At 39.2% G+C, this 24,340-nt stretch overlaps 1 protein-coding gene across 10 annotated transcripts in view; it reads left to right on the plus strand.

Annotated features, from left to right (window-relative positions):
- cadpsb (Ca2+-dependent activator protein for secretion b) overlaps nucleotides 1-24,340 on the plus strand; it is a 286,320-nt gene that overhangs the window by 63,973 nt on the left and 198,007 nt on the right. For all 10 annotated transcript variants that reach the window (XM_061923570.1, XM_061923568.1, XM_061923571.1 and 7 more), the window contains exon 2: nucleotides 12,423-12,536. In XM_061923570.1, coding sequence (XP_061779554.1) covers nucleotides 12,423-12,536 — 114 coding nt within the window. The remainder of the gene's footprint in view (nucleotides 1-12,422; nucleotides 12,537-24,340) is intronic.

Genomic DNA, 24,340 nt, shown 5'->3' on the forward strand with positions numbered 1-24,340 from the left:
TTTCCAAATAAAAGGAACTACAAAAAAGTGTCAATTTTGGCTTTATTTTAACAGAAAATCTTACAATACAATAAACATATGTTTGCTATTGCATTTAAAGAACAATTTTAAAACGTTAAAATATAAATTAAATGGCATTAAACACATTGTGTTTTTCTTGTTGCACTCCAAGAACAATTTACAATTGTCCATATTACATATAGACTGCCATAATCAATGATTAGATTACAATATGATACAATGCTTTATTGACATTATATTAAATGCTTCATGATTTATGGTTGCCAATCCTGGTCTGTGCTTTAAGAAAAATACAATTATTAGTAAGTACTGAAAACAAAACTATGGATAAATGTACACAGATAAGCCATGTAGCAGGTAAAACATACATCTGTTAAAGATAAAACACAAATTGTAGCAATTTGTTACCAATTTCAATCATTTTACTTGCACTAGTTGACGTTAGATGGGTGCTCCTAACTCCGCTAATTTTTGGCATCAAGCTAAACAGCTGTGTGCGCGTCTACGTATCTACATGTTATGTATCTACAGTGGGGCAAAAAAGTATTTAGTCAGCCACCAATTGTGTAAGTTCTCCCACTTAAAATAATGACAGAGGTCTGTAATTTTCATCATAGGTACACTTCAACTGTGAGAGACAGAATGTGAAAAAAAAATCCAAGAATTCACATTGTAGGATTTTTAAAGAATTTATTTGTAAATTAAGGTGGAATATAACCTTTGTTGGCAATAACAGAGGTCAAACGATTACTATAGGTCTTTACCAGGTTTGCACACACAGTAGCTGGTATTTTGGCCCGTTCCTCCATGCAGATCTTCTCGAGAGCAGTGATGTTTTGGGGCTGTCGCCGAGCAACACAGACTTTCAACTCCCTCCACAGATTTTCTATGGGGTTGAGATCTGGAGACTGGCTAAGCCACTCCAGGACTTTCAAATGCTTCTTACGGAGCCACTCCTTCGTTGCCCGGGCGGTGTGTTTGGGGTCATTGTCATGCTGGAAGACCCAGCCACGTTTCATCTTCAAAGCTCTCACTGATGGAAGGAGGTTTTGGCTCAAAATCTCACGATACATGGCCCCATTCATTCTTTCCTTAACACGGATCAGTCGGCCTGTCCCCTTAGCAGAAAAACAGCCCCAAAGCATGATGTTTCCACCCCCATGCTTCACAGTAGGTATGGTGTTCTTGGGATGCAACTCAGTATTCTTCTTCCTCCAAACACGACGAGTTGAGTTTATACCAAAAAGTTCTATTTTGGTTTCATCTGACCACATGACATTCTCCAAATCCTCTACTGTATCGTCCATGTGCTCTCTGGCAAACTTCAGACGGGCCTGGACATGCACTGGCTTAAGCAGGGGGACACGTCTGGCACTGCAGGATTTGATTCCCTGTCGGCGTAGTGTGTTACTGATGGTAACCTTTGTTACTTTGGGCCCAGCTCTCTGCAGGTCATTCACCAGGTCCCCCCGTGTGGTTCTGGGTTTTTTGCTCACCGTTCTCATGATCATTTTGACCCCACGGGATGAGATCTTGTGTGGAGCCCCAGATCGAGGGAGATTATCAGTGGTCTTGTACGTCTTCCATTTTCTGATAATTGCTCCTACAGTTGATTTTTTTACACCAAGCTGCTTGCCTATTGTAGATTCACTCTTCCCAGTCTGGTGCAGGTCTACAATTCTTTTCCTGGTGTCCTTTGACAGCTCTTTGGTCTTGGCCATAGTGGAGTTTGGAGTCTGACTGTTTGAGGCTGTGGACAGGTGTCTTTTATACAGATAACAAGTTCAAACAGGTGCCATTAATACAGGTAAAGAGTGGAGGACAGAAGAGCTTCTTAAAGAAGAAGTTACAGGTCTGTGAGAGCCAGAGATCTTCCTTGTTTGAAGTGACCAAATACTTATTTTCCACCATAATTTACAAATAAATTCTTTAAAATTCCTACAATGTGAATTCCTGGATCTTTTTTCACATTCTGTCTCTCACAGTTGAAGTGTACCTATGATGAAAATTACAGACCTCTGTCATCATTTTAAGTGGGAGAACTTGCACAATCGTGGCTGACTAAATACTTTTTTGCCCCACTGTACATGTTATGTATCTACATGTTATGTATCTACATGTGCACAACAGGGGAGCTGGTTAACTTATGACTTAGGACGCAAACAGACTGGACAAGCTGGTAAAGAAGGCCAGTAATGTGGTGGGAGTGGAGCTAGACTCTCTGGCGGTGGTGTCAGAGTGGAGAAGTCTAACAAAACTCCTAGCCATTATGGACAACACCTCCCGCCCACTACACTCGGACCTTGCGGAGAGAATGAGCACGTTCAGTGGAAGGCTCAGACTCCCAAAATGCAACACGGAACGACACAGGAGGTCCTTCATACCGACAGCCATCAGACTGTATAATGCAGTCCTGGGCAAATTAAAGCCCGGGGGCCACATGCGGCCCGTTAAGCTTTTCAATCTGGCCCGCCGGACATTCCCAAATATTTTTTTTAGATCTTTAAGATGGAAAGTGTATCTGCCATTATGATGTGCAGTGATGTTTTCTAATGACCGTAAGTCTTGAACTATACAAAGTATTTCAATGGTTGGAATCTGCGCTTTTGCATGATATTTTAGTGACTAGTGTTGTCCTGATACCAATATTATTTCGATACTTTTCGGTACTTTTCGATACTTTTCTAAATAAAGGACACCAGAAAAATTGTATTATTGGCTTTATTTTAACAAAAAATCTTAGGGTGTGGCGGACCGGTACTTTTCAGCGGCGGTATGGTACCGAATATTATTCATTAGTATCGCGGTACTATACTAATACCCGTATACCGTACAACCCTACTAGTTACCATGGTAATCTACGTCACAGCAGGTCAGACGAGGCACCAAGCAGTGTGGGTGGGGAGCGTTTCCACAGAGTGTTTCCAGAGCCTGAAATGCGGGTGTCAGGGACAGACGCGGAAGGAGATTTTTACAAGAAAGTTCTAAAGCTTAGTGATGTATCAAATATATCAAATTGTAGATGTTTTTTGTTTTTTTTACCCTTCACGTTCATATTTCACTGTGTTTGTTGCATTTTTGTTGCATTTGGCTTGATTGTAAAATAAGTCGATTGAGAGGGCGTGTGGTGTTCATATGTTCTCAATATTCAGTGTTTTATCGTTCATAGAAAAAAATAAAAATTCCATTCCGTTTTCAAGGCGGTCTGTCATAATATTTTTAGCATTCAATCAGACTTTATTGTGAAGTTTTGTATTAGTTTTCCTAAAAAATGTATATACCGGCCCTCAGACACATTTTTTTCTCTAAATTTCGCCCCCGAGTCAAAATAATTGCCCAGTCCTGGTATAATGCATATGTTCTTTCTTGACTGCACTTAAATGTGGATTATATGTAGAATATATTTATATTATTCATACTTTATATATTATATATATTATATATAATATATATTATATATACTATTTATTATTATTATTGTCTATTGTGAGCGAACTGTGGTGCTGAGTTTCCCCCAGGGATCAATAAAGTACTTTCTATTCTATTCTATTCTATTCTATTCTATTCTATTCTATGAGAGTAGTGTACAGTATGTGTGTTTGCGAGAATGTCAACGTATTGGCTGAGTGACGTCAGTGAGTGAGTGGGCGAGCAAAGAGAGAGAGCAGTAGCGCACTGCGCAGTAGAGTGATGAATGAGTCCGGTTGTGTCCTGCCAAACTAATAATAAAGCAACCAGATTGTCACAAATCGGCAACCTCAAATTCTGATCAGAAAGTGGAGCTTAGCAGACCCACGACGAAAACATAGACTCTGAACGTCCGCCCTGTGCTCCTTGACTAGCCGAACAGCAGGAAAGGTGTAACAACTACATTGTTACCTGTCACTCTTTATAACTCCTTGTGCAGATCTGAATGCTTATTATTTAGATGTTTTCCGACGTTTGACGCAAAGGTGGTCATAATAATTTTGACATTTGTTGAGGCGTGTTTTAAAGCAAACTTGAAGTGCGGCGCTTTCTTGTTTAAAGCGCTACCTTTATCGTTGGTTTTGAAGCCCAAAAACCTACATATTGCGCTTCACACACACTCTTTATTAACCAGTAGAAATTTAGTTTTTTGCCATTCTTCCTCTCCAAGATGTTATTGATTGTATGCCCTTTGTGTGTGCGTTTTGATGTACTCAACATCATGCGCAGCGGCATTCAGTTGAAAGAATGGTACCGGTAAGTTTCAAAGGCAGTATAGTACCGATTTCAATCAGTTAGTATCACGGTACTTTATTAGTACCGGTATACCGTACAACCCTACTTCAGACACTGTGTTAATGTTAAAAAATATTAAATATAATTATTAAATAAAACCTCTGCCTTGTTTTTAATGAATACTTAGGCCCACTGTGCTACAGATAGACAGACAACATTCACACACTGACACACAATAAAACAATTAAGTACGAATTATTTAAATAAAAAGAACAAATATTAAATACAAGCCAAATCAAAAAGGGTTAAGCCTGCTCATAAAAACATGAACATTCTCTGCAGCCCTGAGCTTCCATAAATGAGGGCCATAATAGTGGGAAGATGCCATCTCGTGACTTTGTGCCCTGACTTTTGGAATAATTAAAAGACAAGTGCCGGATGATCTTAGGGTCCGTGAGAGTTCGTAGGGTTAAAGCCAATCTGAAAGAAAAGAAGTTCCAATACCATTAAAAACATTTATAAGCCATAAGAAGAACCTTAACGTCAATATTTCAGCTTCCTCTCATTATGTCTTTAGCTCTATCTTTTTGTAAAAAAAACATTTCTACAATGTGTCATGGGCCAATAAATGATGTCTAATGCATTTATTTTTACCTAATATTTTCGGGATCTACTGGTAAAGTCCCAAATATCGATTAGTCGATCCCATGACGGCTTGGCAACCCTTGATCTAGTGTCAAGGTCTTGTTGGTGTTTAATGCACATCATAGCTCTAAAATCACAGTGTTATGGTTTTGGCTTTGTCGGCACCAGAGAAATATTATGTTATATTTGTCATTTATTCTAACCTGACTGGAGGGGGTTGGGGAGTGTGACAGGCCCGCAGATGTTAGCGATTGCATGATATGGAATGCTTTTCCATCTCCTCCCACACCCAAGTCTGTCACTTGCAAACACACACACATTTGCGCCCACGCCCACGCACACACACACACACACACACACACACACACACACACACACACACACACACACACACACACACACACACACAGCTCTTGCGCTAGTATGATATATACACAACAGCTTGAAGTGTAGAAAACATTTGTCTCAAGGAGATGGTCGCTCTATTGACTTTCGGGTCACTGACTCTGTTAGCATGTGTTAAATCAATTCAAGGACATTTCTACCTGATGAGGTGAAACAAAGAGGAGAAGGGATCTGAGAGGCAGAATATTTTAATTAGGTTCCTAATGTACATAGAAATTATCTCAATGTTGAAGGAAAGGACTTCAAAATTAAGTGTCTTTAAATCATATGAAAATGATAAAAAATATTGTCCAATATGCAAAGCTCCTTTACTTCACCGCCTTTTAAGGTTGTAATTAGAGATGTCCGATAATATCGGCCTGCCGATATTATCGGCCGATAAATGCGTTAAAATGTAATATCGGAAATTATCGGTATCGTTTTTTTTTTTTTATCGGTATCGGTTTTTTGTTTGTTTGTTTTTTTATTAAATCAACATAAAAAACACAAGATACACTTACAATTAGTGCACCAACCCAAAAAAACCTCCCTCCCCCATTTACACTCATTCACACTCATTCACACAAAAGGGTTGTTTCTTTCTGTTATTAATATTCTGGTTCCTACATTATATATCAATATATATCAATACAGTCTGCAAGGGATACAGTCCGTAAGCAAACATGATTGTGCGTGCTGCTGGTCCACTAATAGTACTAACCTTTAACAGTTAATTTTACTCATTTTCATTAATTACTAGTTTCTATGTAACCGTTATTATATTGTTTTACTTTCTTTTTTATTCAAGAAAATGCTTTTAATTTATTTATCTTATTTTATATATTTTTTTAAAAAGGACCTTATCTTCAGCACCTCCAAGTCCGAGTCCATGGTTCTCGCCCGGAAAAGGGTGGAGTGCCATCTCCGGGTTGGGGAGGAGATTTTGCCCCAAGTGGAGGAGTTCAAGTACCTCGGAGTCTTGTTCACGAGTGAGGGAAGAGTGGATCGTGAGATCAACAGGCGGATCGGTGCGGCGTCTTCAGTAATGCGGACGCTGTATCGATCCGTTGTGGTGAAGAAGGAGCTGAGCCGGAAGGCAAAGCTCTCAATTTACCGGTCGATCTACGTTCCCATCCTCACCTATGGTCATGAGCTTTGGGTTATGACCAAAAGGACAAGATCACGGGTACAAGCGGCCGAAATGAGTTTCCTCCGCCGGGTGGCGGGGCTCTCCCTTAGAGATAGGGTGAGAAGCTCTGCCATCCGGGAGGAGCTCAAAGTAAAGCCGCTGCTCCTCCACATCGAGAGGAGCCAGATGAGGTGGTTCGGGCATCTGGTCAGGATGCCACCCGAACGCCTCCCTAGGGAGGTGTTTAGGGCACGTCCGACCGGTAGGAGGCCGCGGGGAAGACCCAGGACACGTTGGGAAGACTATGTCTCCCGGCTGGCCTGGGAACGCCTCGGGGTCCCACAGGAAGAGCTGGACGAAGTGGCTGGGGAGAGGGAAGTCTGGGCTTCCCTGCTTAGGCTGCTGCCCCCGCGACCCGACCTCGGATAAGCGGAAGAAGATGGATGGATGGATGGATGGACCTTATCTTCACCATACCTGGTTGTCCAAATTAGGCATAATAATGTGTTAATTCCACGACTGCATATATCGGTTGATATCGGTATCGGTTGATATCGGTATCGGTAATTAAAGAGGTGGACAATATCGGAATATCGGATATTGGCAAAAAGCCATTATCGGACATCCCTAGTTGTAATGTATACATGTACTTTTTGGTACAGAACATTTAGTACGGTATTGTGCCAATTTCTCACACAGAACATATTGAGCGCAGGACAGGTATGTAACTGGCTTGCAATATGGACACACGAAGACAAGACAAAAGTGTGCCTCCATTGTTCAGTAAAGATGAGGAACGGGACTTCAAGCTGGAACTATTAATACTAGAGCTGTCTTAGATTTTGCCCACAGTCGATTATGGACAAAATCTTTGACATTAATGTTCTTTTGTTTGTTCTTTTGTTGTCAAAACGTTAAATATCTAAACGGTGGACATTTATCCATGAAAATATGGAGAAGCTGCCGATTGTGTATTTGACAGGTAAGCAACTGGAAGGAGATACCGTAGAACAGTACTATTCAACTGGCGGCTCGGGAGCCCTGTAATGGAACTATGCCGGCCCCCCGAGTTCAGTTTAAAACGCGGGAGACTAACATTTTCCCTAAACACACGAGAGTGCTCCTGGAGTAGATGAACTTGAACCACTGTAAACACATTGGCAAATCCTTGCATTGAGATTTTAACTTTGTTAGCAAACATAGAACACTGGGGTCCAAACTTGTGATTTACATAACTGAAGCGTTTCTCAAGGCACCCCTTTAAGTCTTCTCCTTTTAGCTCAAACTTCAAACCACGTCCCCACTTACATGCCTTCTGGGTGAGAGGCACAGTCCTAGTGTCCGATTAACAGCTCCTCACCCTTTGTTAACGGCCTCCAACTTCAAAGTACATCCAGAAGGAAACTTAAGGGGAAAACAAAAACTTCTTAGGGGGCATCACCAACTTGCCGAAACGGCTACACGTCCTCCCTTCGGAGAAGCGAGCAAAAGGAGAAGAACACTCAATCCTGACGTGTAAAGGTATGGATGAGAAATTAGGAGGGTGACCGCAGCGGTTCTTTGTCTGCCACCATGTGTGCTGCCTTGAGCCTATCTGACAAAATGCACTGGCTGCGCCCGCCTGTTTCGAGTACAACGTGTTTCAAGCATCTTAAACCGGCTGTTGTATTGAGGTTGAAGGGGCATTGAACGTCATGACGCATACAAATCAACAAGCAGACTTAAGTTCCGACGGCACAATTGACTGAGGAAAACATTGGTGAACAGGATCAGGAGTTAAAGGCCCCTGCTAGGCGTAAGTCTCTGACAAAAACTCACCCACAACACAGAGTGGCTGACCAAGCACCAACTTTGCATGTGCGGCGCCAACATATTTTGACCCAAGGCAAACAGTCAATTCAGTTGCCAATTCAGTTACGCTGTTTTAAAATGGACCTACTATGCAAAACCAACTTTCTTTACCTATTGGTACAGGTTTTTGTATATTTGGGATCTGCGTAAGTCCTGAACATTTGAAATCAAACCATGGAGGCATTGTGGAGATATTTATAAAACAATCTTGCCTTCCTTCATACTTCCTTTAAACGAGCCATTTGGAATTTGAGGTGTTTCTCAAGGCACCCCTTTAATTCTCCTTTTTGACAGTTACAATTTGTTTTTGTAATCTAACTAAAGTGTTTCTGTAAATTGTTTATCTCACATGCAGTCAGTAGTCATTTGTTCAACTTCCTTAGTTAAACTAGTGGTGTTCCTCAAAGTTCCATTTTAGGTCCCCTCTTCTTCATCATTTGTTGGAAACCGCATATTGAATATATAAAGGGAAAAATATCCAAATCCATTGCCATTCTTTATAAAGTAAAACACATGCTGAATAAGAAATGTTTGCATATGTTATATTATTCTTTTATTTTTCCATATTTAACATATTGTGTTGAAGTTTGGGGAAATGTTTATAGAACAAACATAGACCCAATAATTAAACTTCAAAAAAGGGTAATAAGAATAATACACAAAGCGTGCTACTATGAACATACCAATCCATTATTTATAAGTTCTAATGTGTTAAAATTTTCAGATATTGTGTTTTTAAAAACAATGGAAATTATGTTTCGAGTAAAGAACAACAGCCTTCCAGCTTGTATGCTTAGGTTATTTCAATTAAGAGGAGAAACCCATAATTTACGGGGGGTATTGATTTTTGAAATAGGTAAAGCAAGAACGAATATTAAATACAAATGTATTTCAGTTTTAGGAGTTAAATGGTGGAATAAGCTCAGTGATGAGTTGAAGACATGTACTTCTTTGTTAAGGTTTAAGAAAACATTGAAAGGTGAGATAATTGAAAATTATAAAATATAGTAACAATTACTTTCATTCCATTGATTTTTTTTTATTTTTTAACATTGATGTTCCAGGTAATCTTATTTTCAGTGAAGGTATAGGATAGGCAAATATAAGCTTTGGCTTCAGCCTATTCCTTTTTCGGTCATGCTTTTTCTTTTCTTTTCTTTTCCTTTTGTGTGTAAATGTGTATGATTGTTATACTGTATATGTATAGTCTGTACTTTTAAACTGGTCACACAAAATGGTTAATGGTTGATGGTTGATTATATGACCGAAATAAACTTATTTCATTTGGGTTATTCAACTGTTCAGTACAAAAAACTTGTGAGAGACTCAAATTTTTGCAGATGGTCCTTATACACAGCAGAACACTCTTGTAACTCTGGCAAAATAAATAAACGAAAATCAAATGTCTACTGTAGAGGATGCTGGTTCTCCGGAATATACCAAATAAAACAAATAGTGAAGGGAGAAGTCCGACCCCACGATCCTTAGCTTTCTGAAAATAAATAGAAACAATTAAGTTGAATACCCCTGCTGTAGAAGTCCACCCTCCAAGATGACAGTTGTACATTATTATTACATTACTACAGAACACTTGTATAGTTTTATATTGTATTCATACAATATTTAATATCTAAAAAATAGATCAATTAATTTCAATGGGCGACACTGTTTCACAATACAGGTTTTACGTCACATAACCAATTCAACTCGTAAGTTGAGGTACTACTGCATCTATTATATTGTGGCTGTAAGAAAGAACGCAAAATTGCTGCTTCATTACACGTCTTTATTGTAAGACTGTCAGCATAGAACGCCAAACAGGAAATACTGTTCTGGTGCCAAAAAATATGCGCCTCCAAAAACTCTGTTCACCAACCACGCCCACAAACCCACAAGCCTACTAAGTGAGAGGTATGTCCTCTAGTGGCTGCCACAATAGACTTTTTCTAATATACAGTACAGGCCAAACGTTTGGCCACACCTTCTCATTCAATGTGTTTTCTATATTTTCATGACTATTTACATTGTAGATTGTCACTGAAGGCATCAAGACTATGAATGAACACATGTGGAGTTATATACTTAACAAAAAAAGGTGAAATAACTGAGAACATGTTTTATAATCTAGTTTCTTCAAAAATAGCCTCCCTTTGCTCTGATTACTGTTTTGCACACTCTGGGCATTCTGTTGATGAGCTTCAAGAAGTAGTCACCTGAAATGGTTTTCACGTCACAGGTGTCATAGTTTTGATGCCTTCAGTGACAATCTACAATGTAAATAGTCATGAAAATAAAGAAAACACATTGAAATGAGAAGGTGTGTCCAAACTTTTGGCCTGTACTGTATGTCTTTTGGGTATTTGCATTTATCGAATAATAGTTTTCTAAGCTTTTATTTGAAAAAACAATAAAGCTAAGCTTTTTTTTTTGTTGGAATTTTGTTTCCTTACTGCAGTGTTTTTCAACCAAACGAGATACAGTCTGGTGTGCCGTGGGAGATTATCTAATTTCACATATTTGGGTTAAAACATTTTTTTGCAAACCAGTAATTATAGTCTGCAAATGATGTGTTGTTGTTGAGTGTCGGTGCTGTTTAGAGCTCGGCAGAGTAACCGTGTAATACTCTTCCATATCAGTAGGTGGCAGCCGGTAGCTAATTGCTTTGTAAAGGCAGGTAAAAAGGTGTCTTATGCTTAAACCAAAAATAAACAAAAGGTGAGTGCCGCTAAGAAAAGGCATTGAAGGCTATGCAGAACGAAAGTAAAACTGAACTGGCTACAAAGTAAACAAAAACAGAATGCTGGACGACAGCAAAGACTTACTGTGGAGCAAAGACGGCGTCCACAATGTACATCCGAACATGACTTGACTATCAACAATGTCCCCACAAAGCAGGATAAAAACAGCTGAAATTTTCTTGATTGCTAAAACAAAGTAGATGCGGGAAATATAAGACATGAAACTGCTACAGGAAAATACCAAAAAAAGAGAAAAAGCCACCAAAATAGGAGCGCAAGACAAGAACTGAAACACAACACACAGGAAAACAGCAAAAAACTCCAAATAAGTCAGGGTGTGATGTGACAGGTGGTGACAGTACACCTACTTTGAGACAAGAGCTATAGTGATGCATGCTTGGTTATGGTTTAAATTCATATCCAACAATTGCGACAACGACTTTTTACTGTCAACTGAGTTTATGATTTCTGCTGGTGGTGTGCATCCGGATTTTTTCAACACAAAAAATGTGCCTTGGCTTAAAAAAGGTTGAAAAACACTGCCTTACTGGACCCAAAATGATTGGAACAGTGATGTTAAAATGGAAGTATGTACTGAACCGTGATGGTGGTGCACAGTTACACTCCTCCTGCCTTCCCTCACTAGTTGTCTTGCATTCTTGTAATTCTTTAATAAAGAATTTCATCTCCAGAACCCACAGGGACATATTCTTTGTGCAGTAGACTTTATAACAATACATACATGCTGCTGAGCTTTCATCTAACTCTTTTTTTCTATTTGAAGATGCTTTTGGACTGTGACCTACAATATCCATGTGGTGCACAGTTTACTTAGTGCATTTTAAGGAAGAAGTCAGCAACATTGGAGTTTTACTCATGAGGGATGTATAATAATAAAAACGACTTTAAGATTGACTGCCGCTCAGAAGCATGGCTGCGTCGCTGCAGGCTTTACATCAGCAGTGGCGGGTAAAGACGGGAGCGGATCTGTAAAGCTAAGCTCTCGATTTAACAGTCAATCTTCGCTACTCGCTCGCAACCGAGGTCACGAACCCGGCAGGGTGCCTGGAAGAATAAGATTGCAGATCCAATCAGCTAAGATGGACTAGCTCTCGCTGCGATGTCTTTGGATGCGGAGAGATTTTAGGGGCTTGTCATTGAGCTTCTCCTACTTTTGCGCTGACAGCTTCCTCTTGGTGTGTTTTGTGGGCCCAGTGGAGCTCCTGTCTCTAAAAGTTGCACATGGAAGAGCATGTCAGCCCAGATGAGGATGCAGCGGTGGAATACGTCTCCCAGCTTGCCTGGGAATGCTTAGCACAAGATAAAGTCTTGGGCTGATTGGACAAGAATGTAGGAAAACTTGGCTGATAGCATCGTTCACGCTAATTTTGACAGTGTTGTCTGATCTGGTTTTAATGTTGCCTTGTTCTTGTTTGTCCTTGCCTCCACAGATAAGCAAGCAGCAGCTTCAGCAGACCAAGGATCGCTTCCAGGCCTTCCTAAATGGAGACACGCAAATTGTGGCCGATGAAGCATTCATCAACGCTGTGCAGAGCTACTATGAGGTACCAGCACACCATAATCACAGCAACACACACTCAATCAGAAGCATTATTCCTCAGAGCAGAGGCTGGAGGACTTTGTGAATTCAATGTACTGTATGTATAAGTACATTTCTGCTGATGATGATATGGCTGCCTGTAGCAATTTGGGACATGCCTGGTATCTGGCACTCTATGTTCAGAGTTGAGCCGTGCAGCTTTTAAGCCATAAATGAAAAAAAAAGAAAAAAAAGAAGCCCCACGCATAACTGCTCCAGTTTCCATGTCAAAATGCTGGAATTGCAGCAGCTGAGCATTAAAATGGTGGCTGAGGTTTCTCACTGAGCAGATTATGAATGAGTCAGACTTTGTGTCTGACACAACCGTCTTTCCGAGCCCACTCTTCCATCCACATCATGAAGCCCGTCGTTATCATCGTGCATATTATGAAGCTGTAGGACACATAATAGGGAATGTCAAAAGGTTAATTCTTCATCGAAAAAACATGCAAAGGCATAATGGGAAAACTGCAGATGAATCCTTACACATTGCGTAAATGGCTATAGAGGTTAATTAGAGCTTCACCTGCACGTGACAGTTCGTCATTGATGTACTGTAATGTGCTATACTGTATGCTTATGTTGTGACCCAAGGTGGATCGATCTTCCATGCGTAGCTTTGAGATGACCCGGCCGAGCCCGGAAGAAGACCCTCCATGACAACCGTTGGCTTCCTGATAGACTGGATTCCCATATTATCTATTAATTTAAAGGGGAACTGCACTTTTTTGGGGAATTTTGCTTATTGTTCACGAAAATTATGAGAGACATGACGATTCCGGTATTTTTATTTATGCATTATATGGTTGTCCCAGTACTAATATTTTGGTACCGGCACCGGTTAGAGTGAAAAGGTGATTTGGTCATCAGCATCATACTAAACTCTCATAAGTCCACCATATATCAATTAGGGGTGTCCCGATCCCATATTGATATGAGATATTGGTCCCATATCAGCAGAAAAAACTGTTTCGGATTATAATAGGCTACGGCTAACATCTAGTATATTAGCGCTTATTAGAGTCGATTAGAGACTCCCAGCACTTCTATCCAGCAGTGCCTGGATCGAGCATGCAGAGTCATGTGATCACAACAACCTAGCTGGAAAGATCAACTTTATTAATCCTCTAAAAAGAAGACATTCATTTGCTTTGGCAATAAAAACCTGTGCAACTAAGCGTCGTCAATTGTAGCCTCATCACAGAGGTGGCTAGTTAAAAGTATAAAGTATTAACTAAAGTATGTCCATAGCCAGTACAAAGCTGCTATGGGTTTCTTACTCTTGCCTCCAAGGCAGCAAAACTACTACATATACTACAGCAATAGTCAAATTACAGCAGTCATTTCCATTAGAGTGTTTTCTAATGTTGTGACAGGTGAAGGAATGCATGTTTGGTTCTGTAAAACACATCTTTACTCCAAGATATTATGTAGCAATAGTTGTGTAGTATTGTAAAAACGTACTCAAGCCATTAACTTAGGGTAAACTGCTGTACTGCAGTGCACCTGCACACTCAAGGACTGCGCTGACTTGAGCTCCAACACTGAGGTCTGAACTTAAGTCTCCTGTTCGAGGTGGCCCATTTTTGGACCGCAAACGCTCCTCGGGAGGGTCGCCCAATAACGGTATTCAGTTGTAATACACTTTTCCACCACTTGTGGCAGAAATGACGATATCAAACAAAGAGAAGAAGTCTGGATCTGAAGGCATGGAGAAGTTTCTTAAGCGCAAAAATCATGACTAAAGTGGTGAAGCTGTATTTTCATTTGCACTTACGTTGTATTGACAGTTTATTGAAGAAAATAGCTCGGCGTAATTGTATGTACATTTATTTAAGTCCCTTTTTTTGCAGTATATTTGTTTAATATTTATTTTTGTAATCAGCATGATCTAAGCCTTGATAATAATCTTTGTGATTAACACATACTTTCATATCATTTAACAAGCTTTATCCTGTTAAACTATAAATAATTTAGATATAATTATTGAATACGATTCAAATCAAAAGGAAGATTACTAATTCAGTGTTAATATTAACAGGTTTCCCTGTTGTGGAAAAGTTGGGCCCCGAGGTCAAAAAGGTTAAGAACCCCTGCCTTAAAGTAATCATTTTATTTACCTTTTTAGCCTTTATTTAACCAGGTAAAATCCCATTGAGATCAAAGATCTCTTTTCCAAGGGAGACCTGGCCAAGAGGGCAGCAGCAAGGTTACATTAAAAACAGTAAACAAATACATAAAACATCACATTTACAACATTAAAACTTGCTCACATGACACATCTGCATACAGACGAGGTAGACTGCAGTCCTTTCACAGAAGCTTTAAACTCATTCAACGTAACTAGGGTTTGAAGTTTAATGTTCGATTGTAGGTTATTCCAAGCCTTCGGTGCTGAAAACCTAAATGCTTTCTTGCCCAGTTCAGTTCTTACTTTGGGGACGACAAATTGCAGAACATTCATTGAACGAAGATTGTGACTTCCTTGTTTCTTTGTTAAAAGACAAGACAGATAAGATGGAGTGATGCCCAGAATGGTTTTGTAGATGAAAACATACCAATGATTGAGGCGTCGAGGACATAAAGATGTCCAGTTAACCGTTGAGTATAATACGCAATGGTGAGTAAGGGGAGCGCAGTTGGTGATGAATCTCAGTGCCCCGTGGTACACACTATCCAGCTTGTGGAGACAACCAGCAGTAGCATTCATGTACAACACATCTCCATAGTCAATAACATGTAAAAAGGTTGTTTCCACCAATTTCTGTTTCACAGTAAAAGAAAAGCAAGACTTGTTTCTATAATAAAATCCCAGTAAAAGTTTCAGTTTGTTTACAACATACTGAATGTGCTCCTTAAAACTCAAGTGGTCATCAATTAAAAATCCTATATATTTAAAAGCAGATACTAACATATATTGTTGCCCATTTCTTGTTAAAATGTTCTCACACAGTGCTGATCTTACAGTTTTTGATGTGGTAAAGAACATACACTTTGTTTTCAATCAATCAAAGAAAACAAGATCACTTTAAAAACATATTAAAGGGAAACTGTACTTTTTTCCCTCCATCATATACAATCCTTATGTGAGACAAGAACACATAAGTTTTTCTTTTTTTTATTTGCATTCTAACTTGTAAATAAATGCTCACAGTCAGTTTACAATGGCGATAATGGGATTATGAAGCATCTATAAAAACATCCAAAAACTCCATCAACTTCCATCAACGTGTTATATACATGCTGTAGGTATATAAGTATAAGTATATATGTAAGAGTCGACTTGGAGCAGAGGCTCATTTTCCCCCCGGAGATCGCAACGACCACCCTGCGTCCAGACCTCGTCCTATGGTCTAAAACAGGCCTGGGCAATTATTTTACTCAGGGGGCCAGATTTAGATAAAAAAAAGGGTGTCTGGGGGCCGGTATATCTATTTTTAGGAACATTAATACAAAACCTCACAATAATGATGGAAAGCTAAAAACGTTATGACAGACCGCCTTAACAAACGAAATGGAATTTGAATTTTTTTACTGAATGAGACACCCAGAATGTACATGAAAATAAAGAACGTGGGATTTACAATATTAACTATGAATGATAAAACACTGAATATTGACAACATATTTTACAATCAACCGAAACGCAACCAAAATGCAACAAACATAGTGAAAAAACCCCCACCTACAATCTGAGATATCTCATAGTGACCATAGTATGTAATTAGATGACCATAGTAACTAATTAGATGACCATAGTAACTAGTATATGATGCGGATTCCAAGCATTGAAAGACTTAGTATAGTTGAAGACTTCCGGTCATTAGAAGACATCACTGCACATCATAATGGCAGCTACAGTTTACATCTTAAACATCTAAAACAATTATTTGGGAATGTCCGGCGGGTCAGATTTGTAGCCAGCACAACAGCGAAGCTCCTTAGGGAGGTTGGAGTCAGGGCGCAGGCTTACAGACAGGCCATTAAAGAGCTGGCCAACACTGCAGAGAGGACGAGCCATTGGCTGTGGTTGAAGAGGAGTGACACCAGCTGGGCTGCTAAGGCTAACACCTAATGGGACACACACACCCAGGGATTTGATCACCCTGGGATGGGCCCTTCCTCGGCAGAGGGTGTCTTGTGGTAAGCCAGGCCGAAACATGCTGGGGCACACAACTGAAGATGTGTCCCTATGGTGGAAAAGACTCCCAGCAGTGTCACCTAGGTATGCGGTCAGGTGCAAGCCTGGCTCAGGTAGGAGGATGCCCCTGCCATGCAGAGTGCCCAGGGATTGTACCAACTAGTCCTTTCAACAAATTCTAATGTACTAATAATAATATAATAATAATAATAACGTATATTTTACGTATTTTAAGCATATGGCGGCGCATTGATTTCATAGACTACGACTACGATTCATGGTAGACTTTATGAGAGCCAAAAATGACCACTTTAGGTCAAATGATGATCCAGAGCCTTATATTTTTTAGCCTGAATATAAGGAGGATGAGTTCTGGTTGCTGATTGAGAAGCAGATCCAACAAACATCACTGAACAAGAAATACAAACTACGAACATAATAAAAAAATCACTGTCTGCTCTTACTGGGATGCTGATTGAAGGGATGTTCGTATCTTCCTGTTTAAAAGACGAATGAATCAGGTAAAATAAAAAATAAAAAGTGTGTGCAAACAAGGGTCCTTTTGTGTCTTTCTCACCATCTCTGCGTATAAGTTGATCACAGTGCACCTAAAATACGTTTCTTGACGTTAGCGCTTATAACAGGGGTCGGGAACCTTTTTGGCTAAGAGAGCCAGAAAAAGCCAAATATTTTGAAATGTATTTCTGTAAGAGCCATATCATATTTTTTTAACACTGAATACCACTAAATACGTGCATTTTTAAGCAAGACCAACATTTTTAGAGTATAACAAGTCTATTATTCTTTTTAATAACGTTGTTATTCTGAAGCTAACCAATAATAAACAAAATACTTCTTACCAATAATGCGACGTGTTGAACCGGTGCGGTAGAAAAACAGATGCATGAGAATGTTTTATATTTTGAACGTTATTTTTAACAGTGTGATTATCAGTGGGATTAGGCATTAATTATGGTGTTAAGCAATGTCAGCTAAGATTTATCTGAGAGCCAGATGCAGTCATCAAAAGAGCAACATCTGGCTCGAGAGCCATAGGTTCCCTACCCCTGGCTTATAATAACAATACTCGGTTAATATTCAGGTCAAATCATTCAAATGGAGTGTTGTTGGCGGATTTTGGATGTTTTTCTTTGAGGGCTTTATAAGCGCAATAGATGACTCCCATTAGCTGAATTGTCAGCCACCTCATACTTGCCATAAATTACACATTTGAATGCATTAGGAAAAGAAAAACATATGTGTCCTTGTACCACATAGAGACTGTGAATGATACACACAATTCCAAGAAAGTGCAATTCCCCTTTGAGACACATCTATTTTTAATGAGGTCTTTATTTTAAAACATAAATGTGGTGATCAACCTGTTTTGTTTTACTTCATAAAACAACTTGTTTGTGATTGTTTAATAGATGTCTTATATTTACTGAGTCACACCACTCTAACAAGTTAATACACTTTGACAAAAGTGATAAAACATCTAATAACACCAGTGGTTGTTGCAAATTATGCAACTAATGACTTTAGCCAGCCTTTCCTACATCTTTATTGTGAGGGTGATTTAGTACACGACTTTAAACTAGAGCTTTTATTTCAGTTGAGCTCTGCTATGTGTTTTTGTTACAGTAATTACATTATATTCTAGGAAGTTTGGGTTTGACATTTTTGCTCATTTTGAGCTGTGAATGTTTGAGAAGCCACCATTACCTTCTTGCCCGGCGTCCTCGGAAACACAATTTACAGCAAAATCACTATAAGTTAAGGCAACTGTCAGCTTAAGGAAGTAAATAGTTTAAGTCCGCAAGAATAAGGAATTTGTGATTGGTAATGTAAATATGATGAAATTCAACAATGATATATCTACGGTTGCTCACTTCTATTATTGAGTACATTTTGAAGGGAACTGTACTTTTTGGGGATTTTAACATCATTCATAATCCTTATGTGAAACAAGAACACACATTTCTCTTTTTTGCGCGTTCTAAATAGCAAAACAAAAACTGCTTGCAACAGATGGCTAACAATGCAGGTAATTGGGATTGACCTATTTTTCCAATAAACTCTCTGAAAAATATAAAAAACACCAACAAGGTTTTATAAACATGCTGTAAATATATATGTAAATAGTGGTAACAGGCACGTTAATGATAACTTGTAATATTTGCATTATTTTAGTCATTTTATAGGGGAACTGCACATTTTTTCGTTTACAATCATTATGAAAGACATGAAGATAGATGTAAAAAATTTTTTTTTGCATTCAAAATATTAAATAAATGCAATCAAAAGTCTGCTGACAAGGGAGCCTATGAGAGCCGCGTATTTCCGCCTACATCCAAACACCTTCATTGAGGTTTTATATACATTATGTAAGTATATATGTAATGTAGTAACGGGAACATTTATCATAACATTTAATATTTACATATTTTGTTCATTTTAGGCATACGTGGTGCATTCATTTCAAAAACGCATCACGTTTGCTTTTTTCTTTTCTTCATCACTGATTATTACTCACTGCAGAGTTTATGAGCGCCAACAAACATAATAAAACATCTCTTAGTGTACAAGGTCTGCTGTCATTAGGATGCAGACTGCTGGGATGTTCATATATTTCAATTTAAATGAAGAATAATACTCACGAAGAAACGGGGTGGGTGCCGGGGGAAACAAGTGTATTTTCGTGTCGTACTAGTCATTTTGGGTCCTAAATGGCTGTCAAAGTGTACCAATCTGTCAGATTACTTACTCAGACTTCTTCTGTCCAGGTGAGATGCATGATTTATGATCTACAATATACTTAGAGGGAGCAGGGAAGCAAGAAAGCAGCAGACCACTTGATAATGTAAACATAGGCACTAGGGTTGTACGGTATACCGATACTAGTATAGTATTATTATATATATATATATATATATATGTATATATATATATATATATATATATATATATATATATATATTATTATAGTATTACTTTATCTCGACTCGTCTTGACTACTGCAATGCCCTGTATGTAGGTATTAGCCAGGACTCCCTCGCCCGCCTGCAGCTCGTGCAGAACTCTGCTGCTCGTCTGCTAACACAGACCCGCAGACGTGAGCACATCACCCCTATATTAGCGTCCCTTCACTGGCTCCCTGTGCGTTACCGAATCAATTTTAAACTCCTTTTATTTGTTTTTAAATGTCTAAACAACCTCGCGCCAACATATCTCTCCGACCTCCTTCAGCCCCCGATCCCTAAGATCAGCCGATCAGCTGCTACTGACGGTCCCTGACACAAGGCTGAAGCTTAGAGGTGACAGAGCTTTCGCCGTTGCTGCTCCCAAGCTCTGGAACAACCTACCTCTGAGTGTTAGACAAGCCTCCCCTCTTCCTGTTTTTAAATCTCTCTTAAAAACATACTTTTATTCCATGACTTTTAACACTGAGTGATATCCATCCTGCAATGGCGCCCCATAATACACCTGCTATGAACTTGTTTTTATGTTTTTATGTTATTTATTTTATTTTATTTTATATATTTAGTTTTTATCGTGTTCTGTTTGTGTTGTGTTGTGTTTGCTCGGTACTCGTATTATCTTTTAACCTGCCCATTGTACAGCACTTTGGCTACCCCTGTGGTAAATTTTAAATGTGCTTTATAAATAAAGTTGATTTGATTTGATTTAGTATCACGGTACTAATGAATCAAAAATGGGACTATACTTTGTTTAAAAAGTATCGGTTCCCCAATTTTTTTAATCTATTTTTTTTAACTGGCATGACGGCGCGTCGTCATGTCATGCAATTTCTGGTTTTACGAGCATAGGAGCATGTTTGGCAGCGCACAATCACACAGTACTTATAAGCAGACACGGTGTGTAGACAGAAAAGGGATAAAGGACGCATTTTGGCCTAAAAACTAAAGATAAAGGTGAGGTCATAATACTGAAACGCCCTCAGGAAGCGGTGCTTTAAACAAAGGCTAGGTAGCTAGCAGCTAACATCCATCCGCAGTTCAAGTATCATCCCTGCAGGACGAGGAATAGCTAAACATGCTTCACTACACACCGTAGCTCACCGGCGTCACCGCTAATGATGCCGTTCCTGAATGTAAACAAATGCCAAATAAATACAAATACACTTGACATCCACTGTAATGATATCAAGTACAAGAGCGTATCTAGTCGATACTACTATGATTACATCAATATTTTTTATTGTCAAAATATTTTTTCCTTTTTTTGTAATTCATATTATGTTTATAAACTCAGGAAATATGTCCCTGGACACATGAGGACTTTGAATATGACCAATGTATGATCTTGTAACTACTTGGTATCGGATCGATACCTACATTTGTGTTATCATCCAAAACCACTGTAAATTATCCAAACAACAGAAGAATAAGTGATTATTACGTTTTAACAGAAGTGTAGATAGAACATGTTGAAACGGAAAATAACAGATATTAACAGTAAATGAACAAGTCAATCAATCAATCAATCAATCTTTATTTATATAGCCCTAAGACCGAAAGCAATGGATGTCGAGTGGGTCTGACATAATATTGTGAGAGTCCAGTCCATAGTGGATCCAACATAATAGTAAGAGTCCAGTCCATAGTGGGGCCAGCAGGACACCATCCCGAGCGGAGACGGGTCAGCAGCGCAGAGATGTTCCCTGGCGATGCACAGGCGAGCGGTCCACCCCGGGTCCCGACTCTGGACAGCCAGCACTTCATCCATGGCCACCGGACCTGTGCCCCCCCCCTCAAGGAAAAGGGGAGCAGAGGAGAAAAGAAAAGAAACAGCAGATCAACTGGTCTAACAGGGGGGCTATTTAAAGGCTAGAGTATACAAATGAGTTTTAAGATGGGACTTAAATGCTTCTACTGAGGTAGCATCTCTAATTGTTACCGGGAGGGCATTCCATAGTACTGGAGCCCCAATAGAAAACGCTCTATAGCCCGCAGACTTTTTTTGGGCTCTGGGAATCACTAATAAGCCGGAGTTCTTTGAACGCAGATTTCTTGCCGGGACATATGGTACAATGCAATCGACAAGATAGGACGGAGCTAGACCGTGCAGTATTTTATACGTAAGTAGTAAAACCTTAAAGTCACATCTTAAGTGCACAGGAAGCCAGTGCAGGTGAGCCAGTATAGGCGTAATATGATCAAACTTTCTTGTTCTTGTCAAAAGTCTAGCAGCCGCATTTTGTACCAACTGTAATTTTTTAATGCTAGACATAGGGAGCCCCGAAAATAATACGTTACAATAGTCGAGACGAGACGTAACGAACGCATGAATAATGATCTCAGCGTCGCTAGTGGATAAAATAGAACGAATTGTAGCGATATTACGGAGATGAAAGAAGGCTGTTTTAGTAACACTCTTAATGTGTGACTCAAACGAGAGAGTTGGGTCGAAGATAATACCCAGATTCTTTACTGATTCGCCTTGTGTAATTGTTTGGTTGTCAAATGTTAAGGTGGTATTATTAAATAAATGTCGGTGTTTAGCAGGACCGATAATCAGCATTTCCGTTTTCTTGGCGTTGAGTTGCAAGAAGTTAGCGGACATCCATTGTTTAATTTCATTAAGACACGCCTCCAGCTGACTACAATCCGGCGTGTTGGTCAGCTTTAGGGGCATGTAGAGTTGGGTGTCATCAGCATAGCAATGAAAGCTAACACCGTATTTGCGTATGATGTCGCCTAGCGGCAGCATGTAAATACTAAAGAGTGCAGGGCCAAGAACCGAACCCTGAGGAACTCCGCACGTTACCTTAACATAGTCCGAGGTCACATTATTATGGGAGACGCATTGCATCCTGTCAGTAAGATAAGAGTTAAACCACGACAAAGCTAAGTCTGACATACCAATACGTGTTTTGATACGCTCTAATAAAATATTATGATCGACGGTATCGAAAGCAGCGCTAAGATCAAGAAGCAGCAACATAGATGACGCATCAGAATCCATCGTTAGCAGTAGATCATTAGTCATTTTTGCGAGGGCTGTCTCCGTAGAGTGATTTGCCCTGAAACCGGATTGAAAAGGTTCACAGAGATTGTTAGACACTAAGTGTTCATTTAGCTGCTGTGCGACAATTTTTTCGAGGATTTTCGAAATAAAGGGAAGGTGGGACACCGGTCGGTAGTTTACCATGAGGTCAGGATCAAGGTTAGGTCTTTTGAGCAGAGGATGAATAACCGCTTTCTTGAATGCTAGTGGAAAAGTGGATTGATAATCAATTTTTACAGCTTGTCTCTCATAATTTTGACAAAATAATAGAATGAAAAATGACACAATATGTTACTGCATATGTCAGCAGACAAATTAGGAACCTTTGTTTGCTTACTTACTACTAAAAGACAAGTTGTCTAGTATGTTCACTATTTTATTTTTGCAATAAGAAACATATGTTTAATGTGCAGTAAAAACTTTTGTTAAAATAAAGCCAATAATGCCATTTTTTGTGGTGCCCTTTATTTAGAAAAGTATTGAAATGCTTTTTGGTTATTTATTAGATTTTATGGGCGAAATAGTTGAGCTCCTATTATCTCTGCTGTAAGCAGACTTTTATTTTTTGTTTATTTCATATTTAGAATGCATTAAAAAAAATCCATCCGCCGTCATAATGATTGTGAACGATAGGCAAAATTCTAAAAAAAAATGCAGTTTCCCTTTAAGCATCACCATACCTTCTTTCCTGGGTGCGTTGATGTCACAAAGTGCACAGCAATGATCGCTACTTCCGTCAACAACAGCTAATCATGGTAGACTTAGTGAGATCCAAGCACACTAACCAACTGGCACAACTAATCAACGGAGCCCCAAAGAGGACATTGCCAACTAGTGGCACCTCGAAATAAACGACCGGTAAAAGAAAACAAAGATACTGAAAGTGGTTACATTATTCATCAATATGAAATGGTCATTATAGTAGAACCAGTTCTCTGCACCTTCCAGTTTTTTTTACACAGGTTTTTATTGGATCGTAATGTACTGTGGAGGGGTTTTAGTGTATATAATTGTATACACACATCTTTCGTAGGCACAACAGAGAAATATTGTGAGGAATCTAATACATTTTTTAATCAAATACAATTATTTGGTAATAAAAAAAAACAGTCCAAATTAGTGGGTACTAGAGATGCGCGGATAGGCAATTTATTTCATCCGTAACCGCGTCAGAAAGTCGTCAACCATCCGCCATCCACCCGATGTAACGTTTGATCAGAACTGCACCCGCCCGCCATCCGCCCGTTGTTATATATCTAATATTAATAAAAAAAAAAAAAAGGGTGAAAACTACGCGAATTGCACCTTGTGCAGACAAGATTTTTCGATCGGACACGGAGGAATTAGCGATGTAAAAGACCACGTTGGGACAAAAAAACACAAGTCTAATGCCGTTGCTAGCGATACAAGTGGAAAACTTTCAACGTTTTTCGTCGCCCAAGCAGATTCTTTGGATGTGATAAATGCCGAAGTTTTATTTACGGAGGCAATAATTGAACATGGACTTCCAATCGCACTGGCTGATCACATGGGACAGTTAATAATGTAATGCAACCTTTAAAAATCATTACGCGGTGATCGCGATCCCAAAAATAAAC

Source organism: Nerophis lumbriciformis, linkage group LG28 (genome assembly GCF_033978685.3).
Source record: "Nerophis lumbriciformis linkage group LG28, RoL_Nlum_v2.1, whole genome shotgun sequence".
Taxonomy (NCBI): Eukaryota; Metazoa; Chordata; class Actinopteri; order Syngnathiformes; family Syngnathidae; genus Nerophis; species Nerophis lumbriciformis.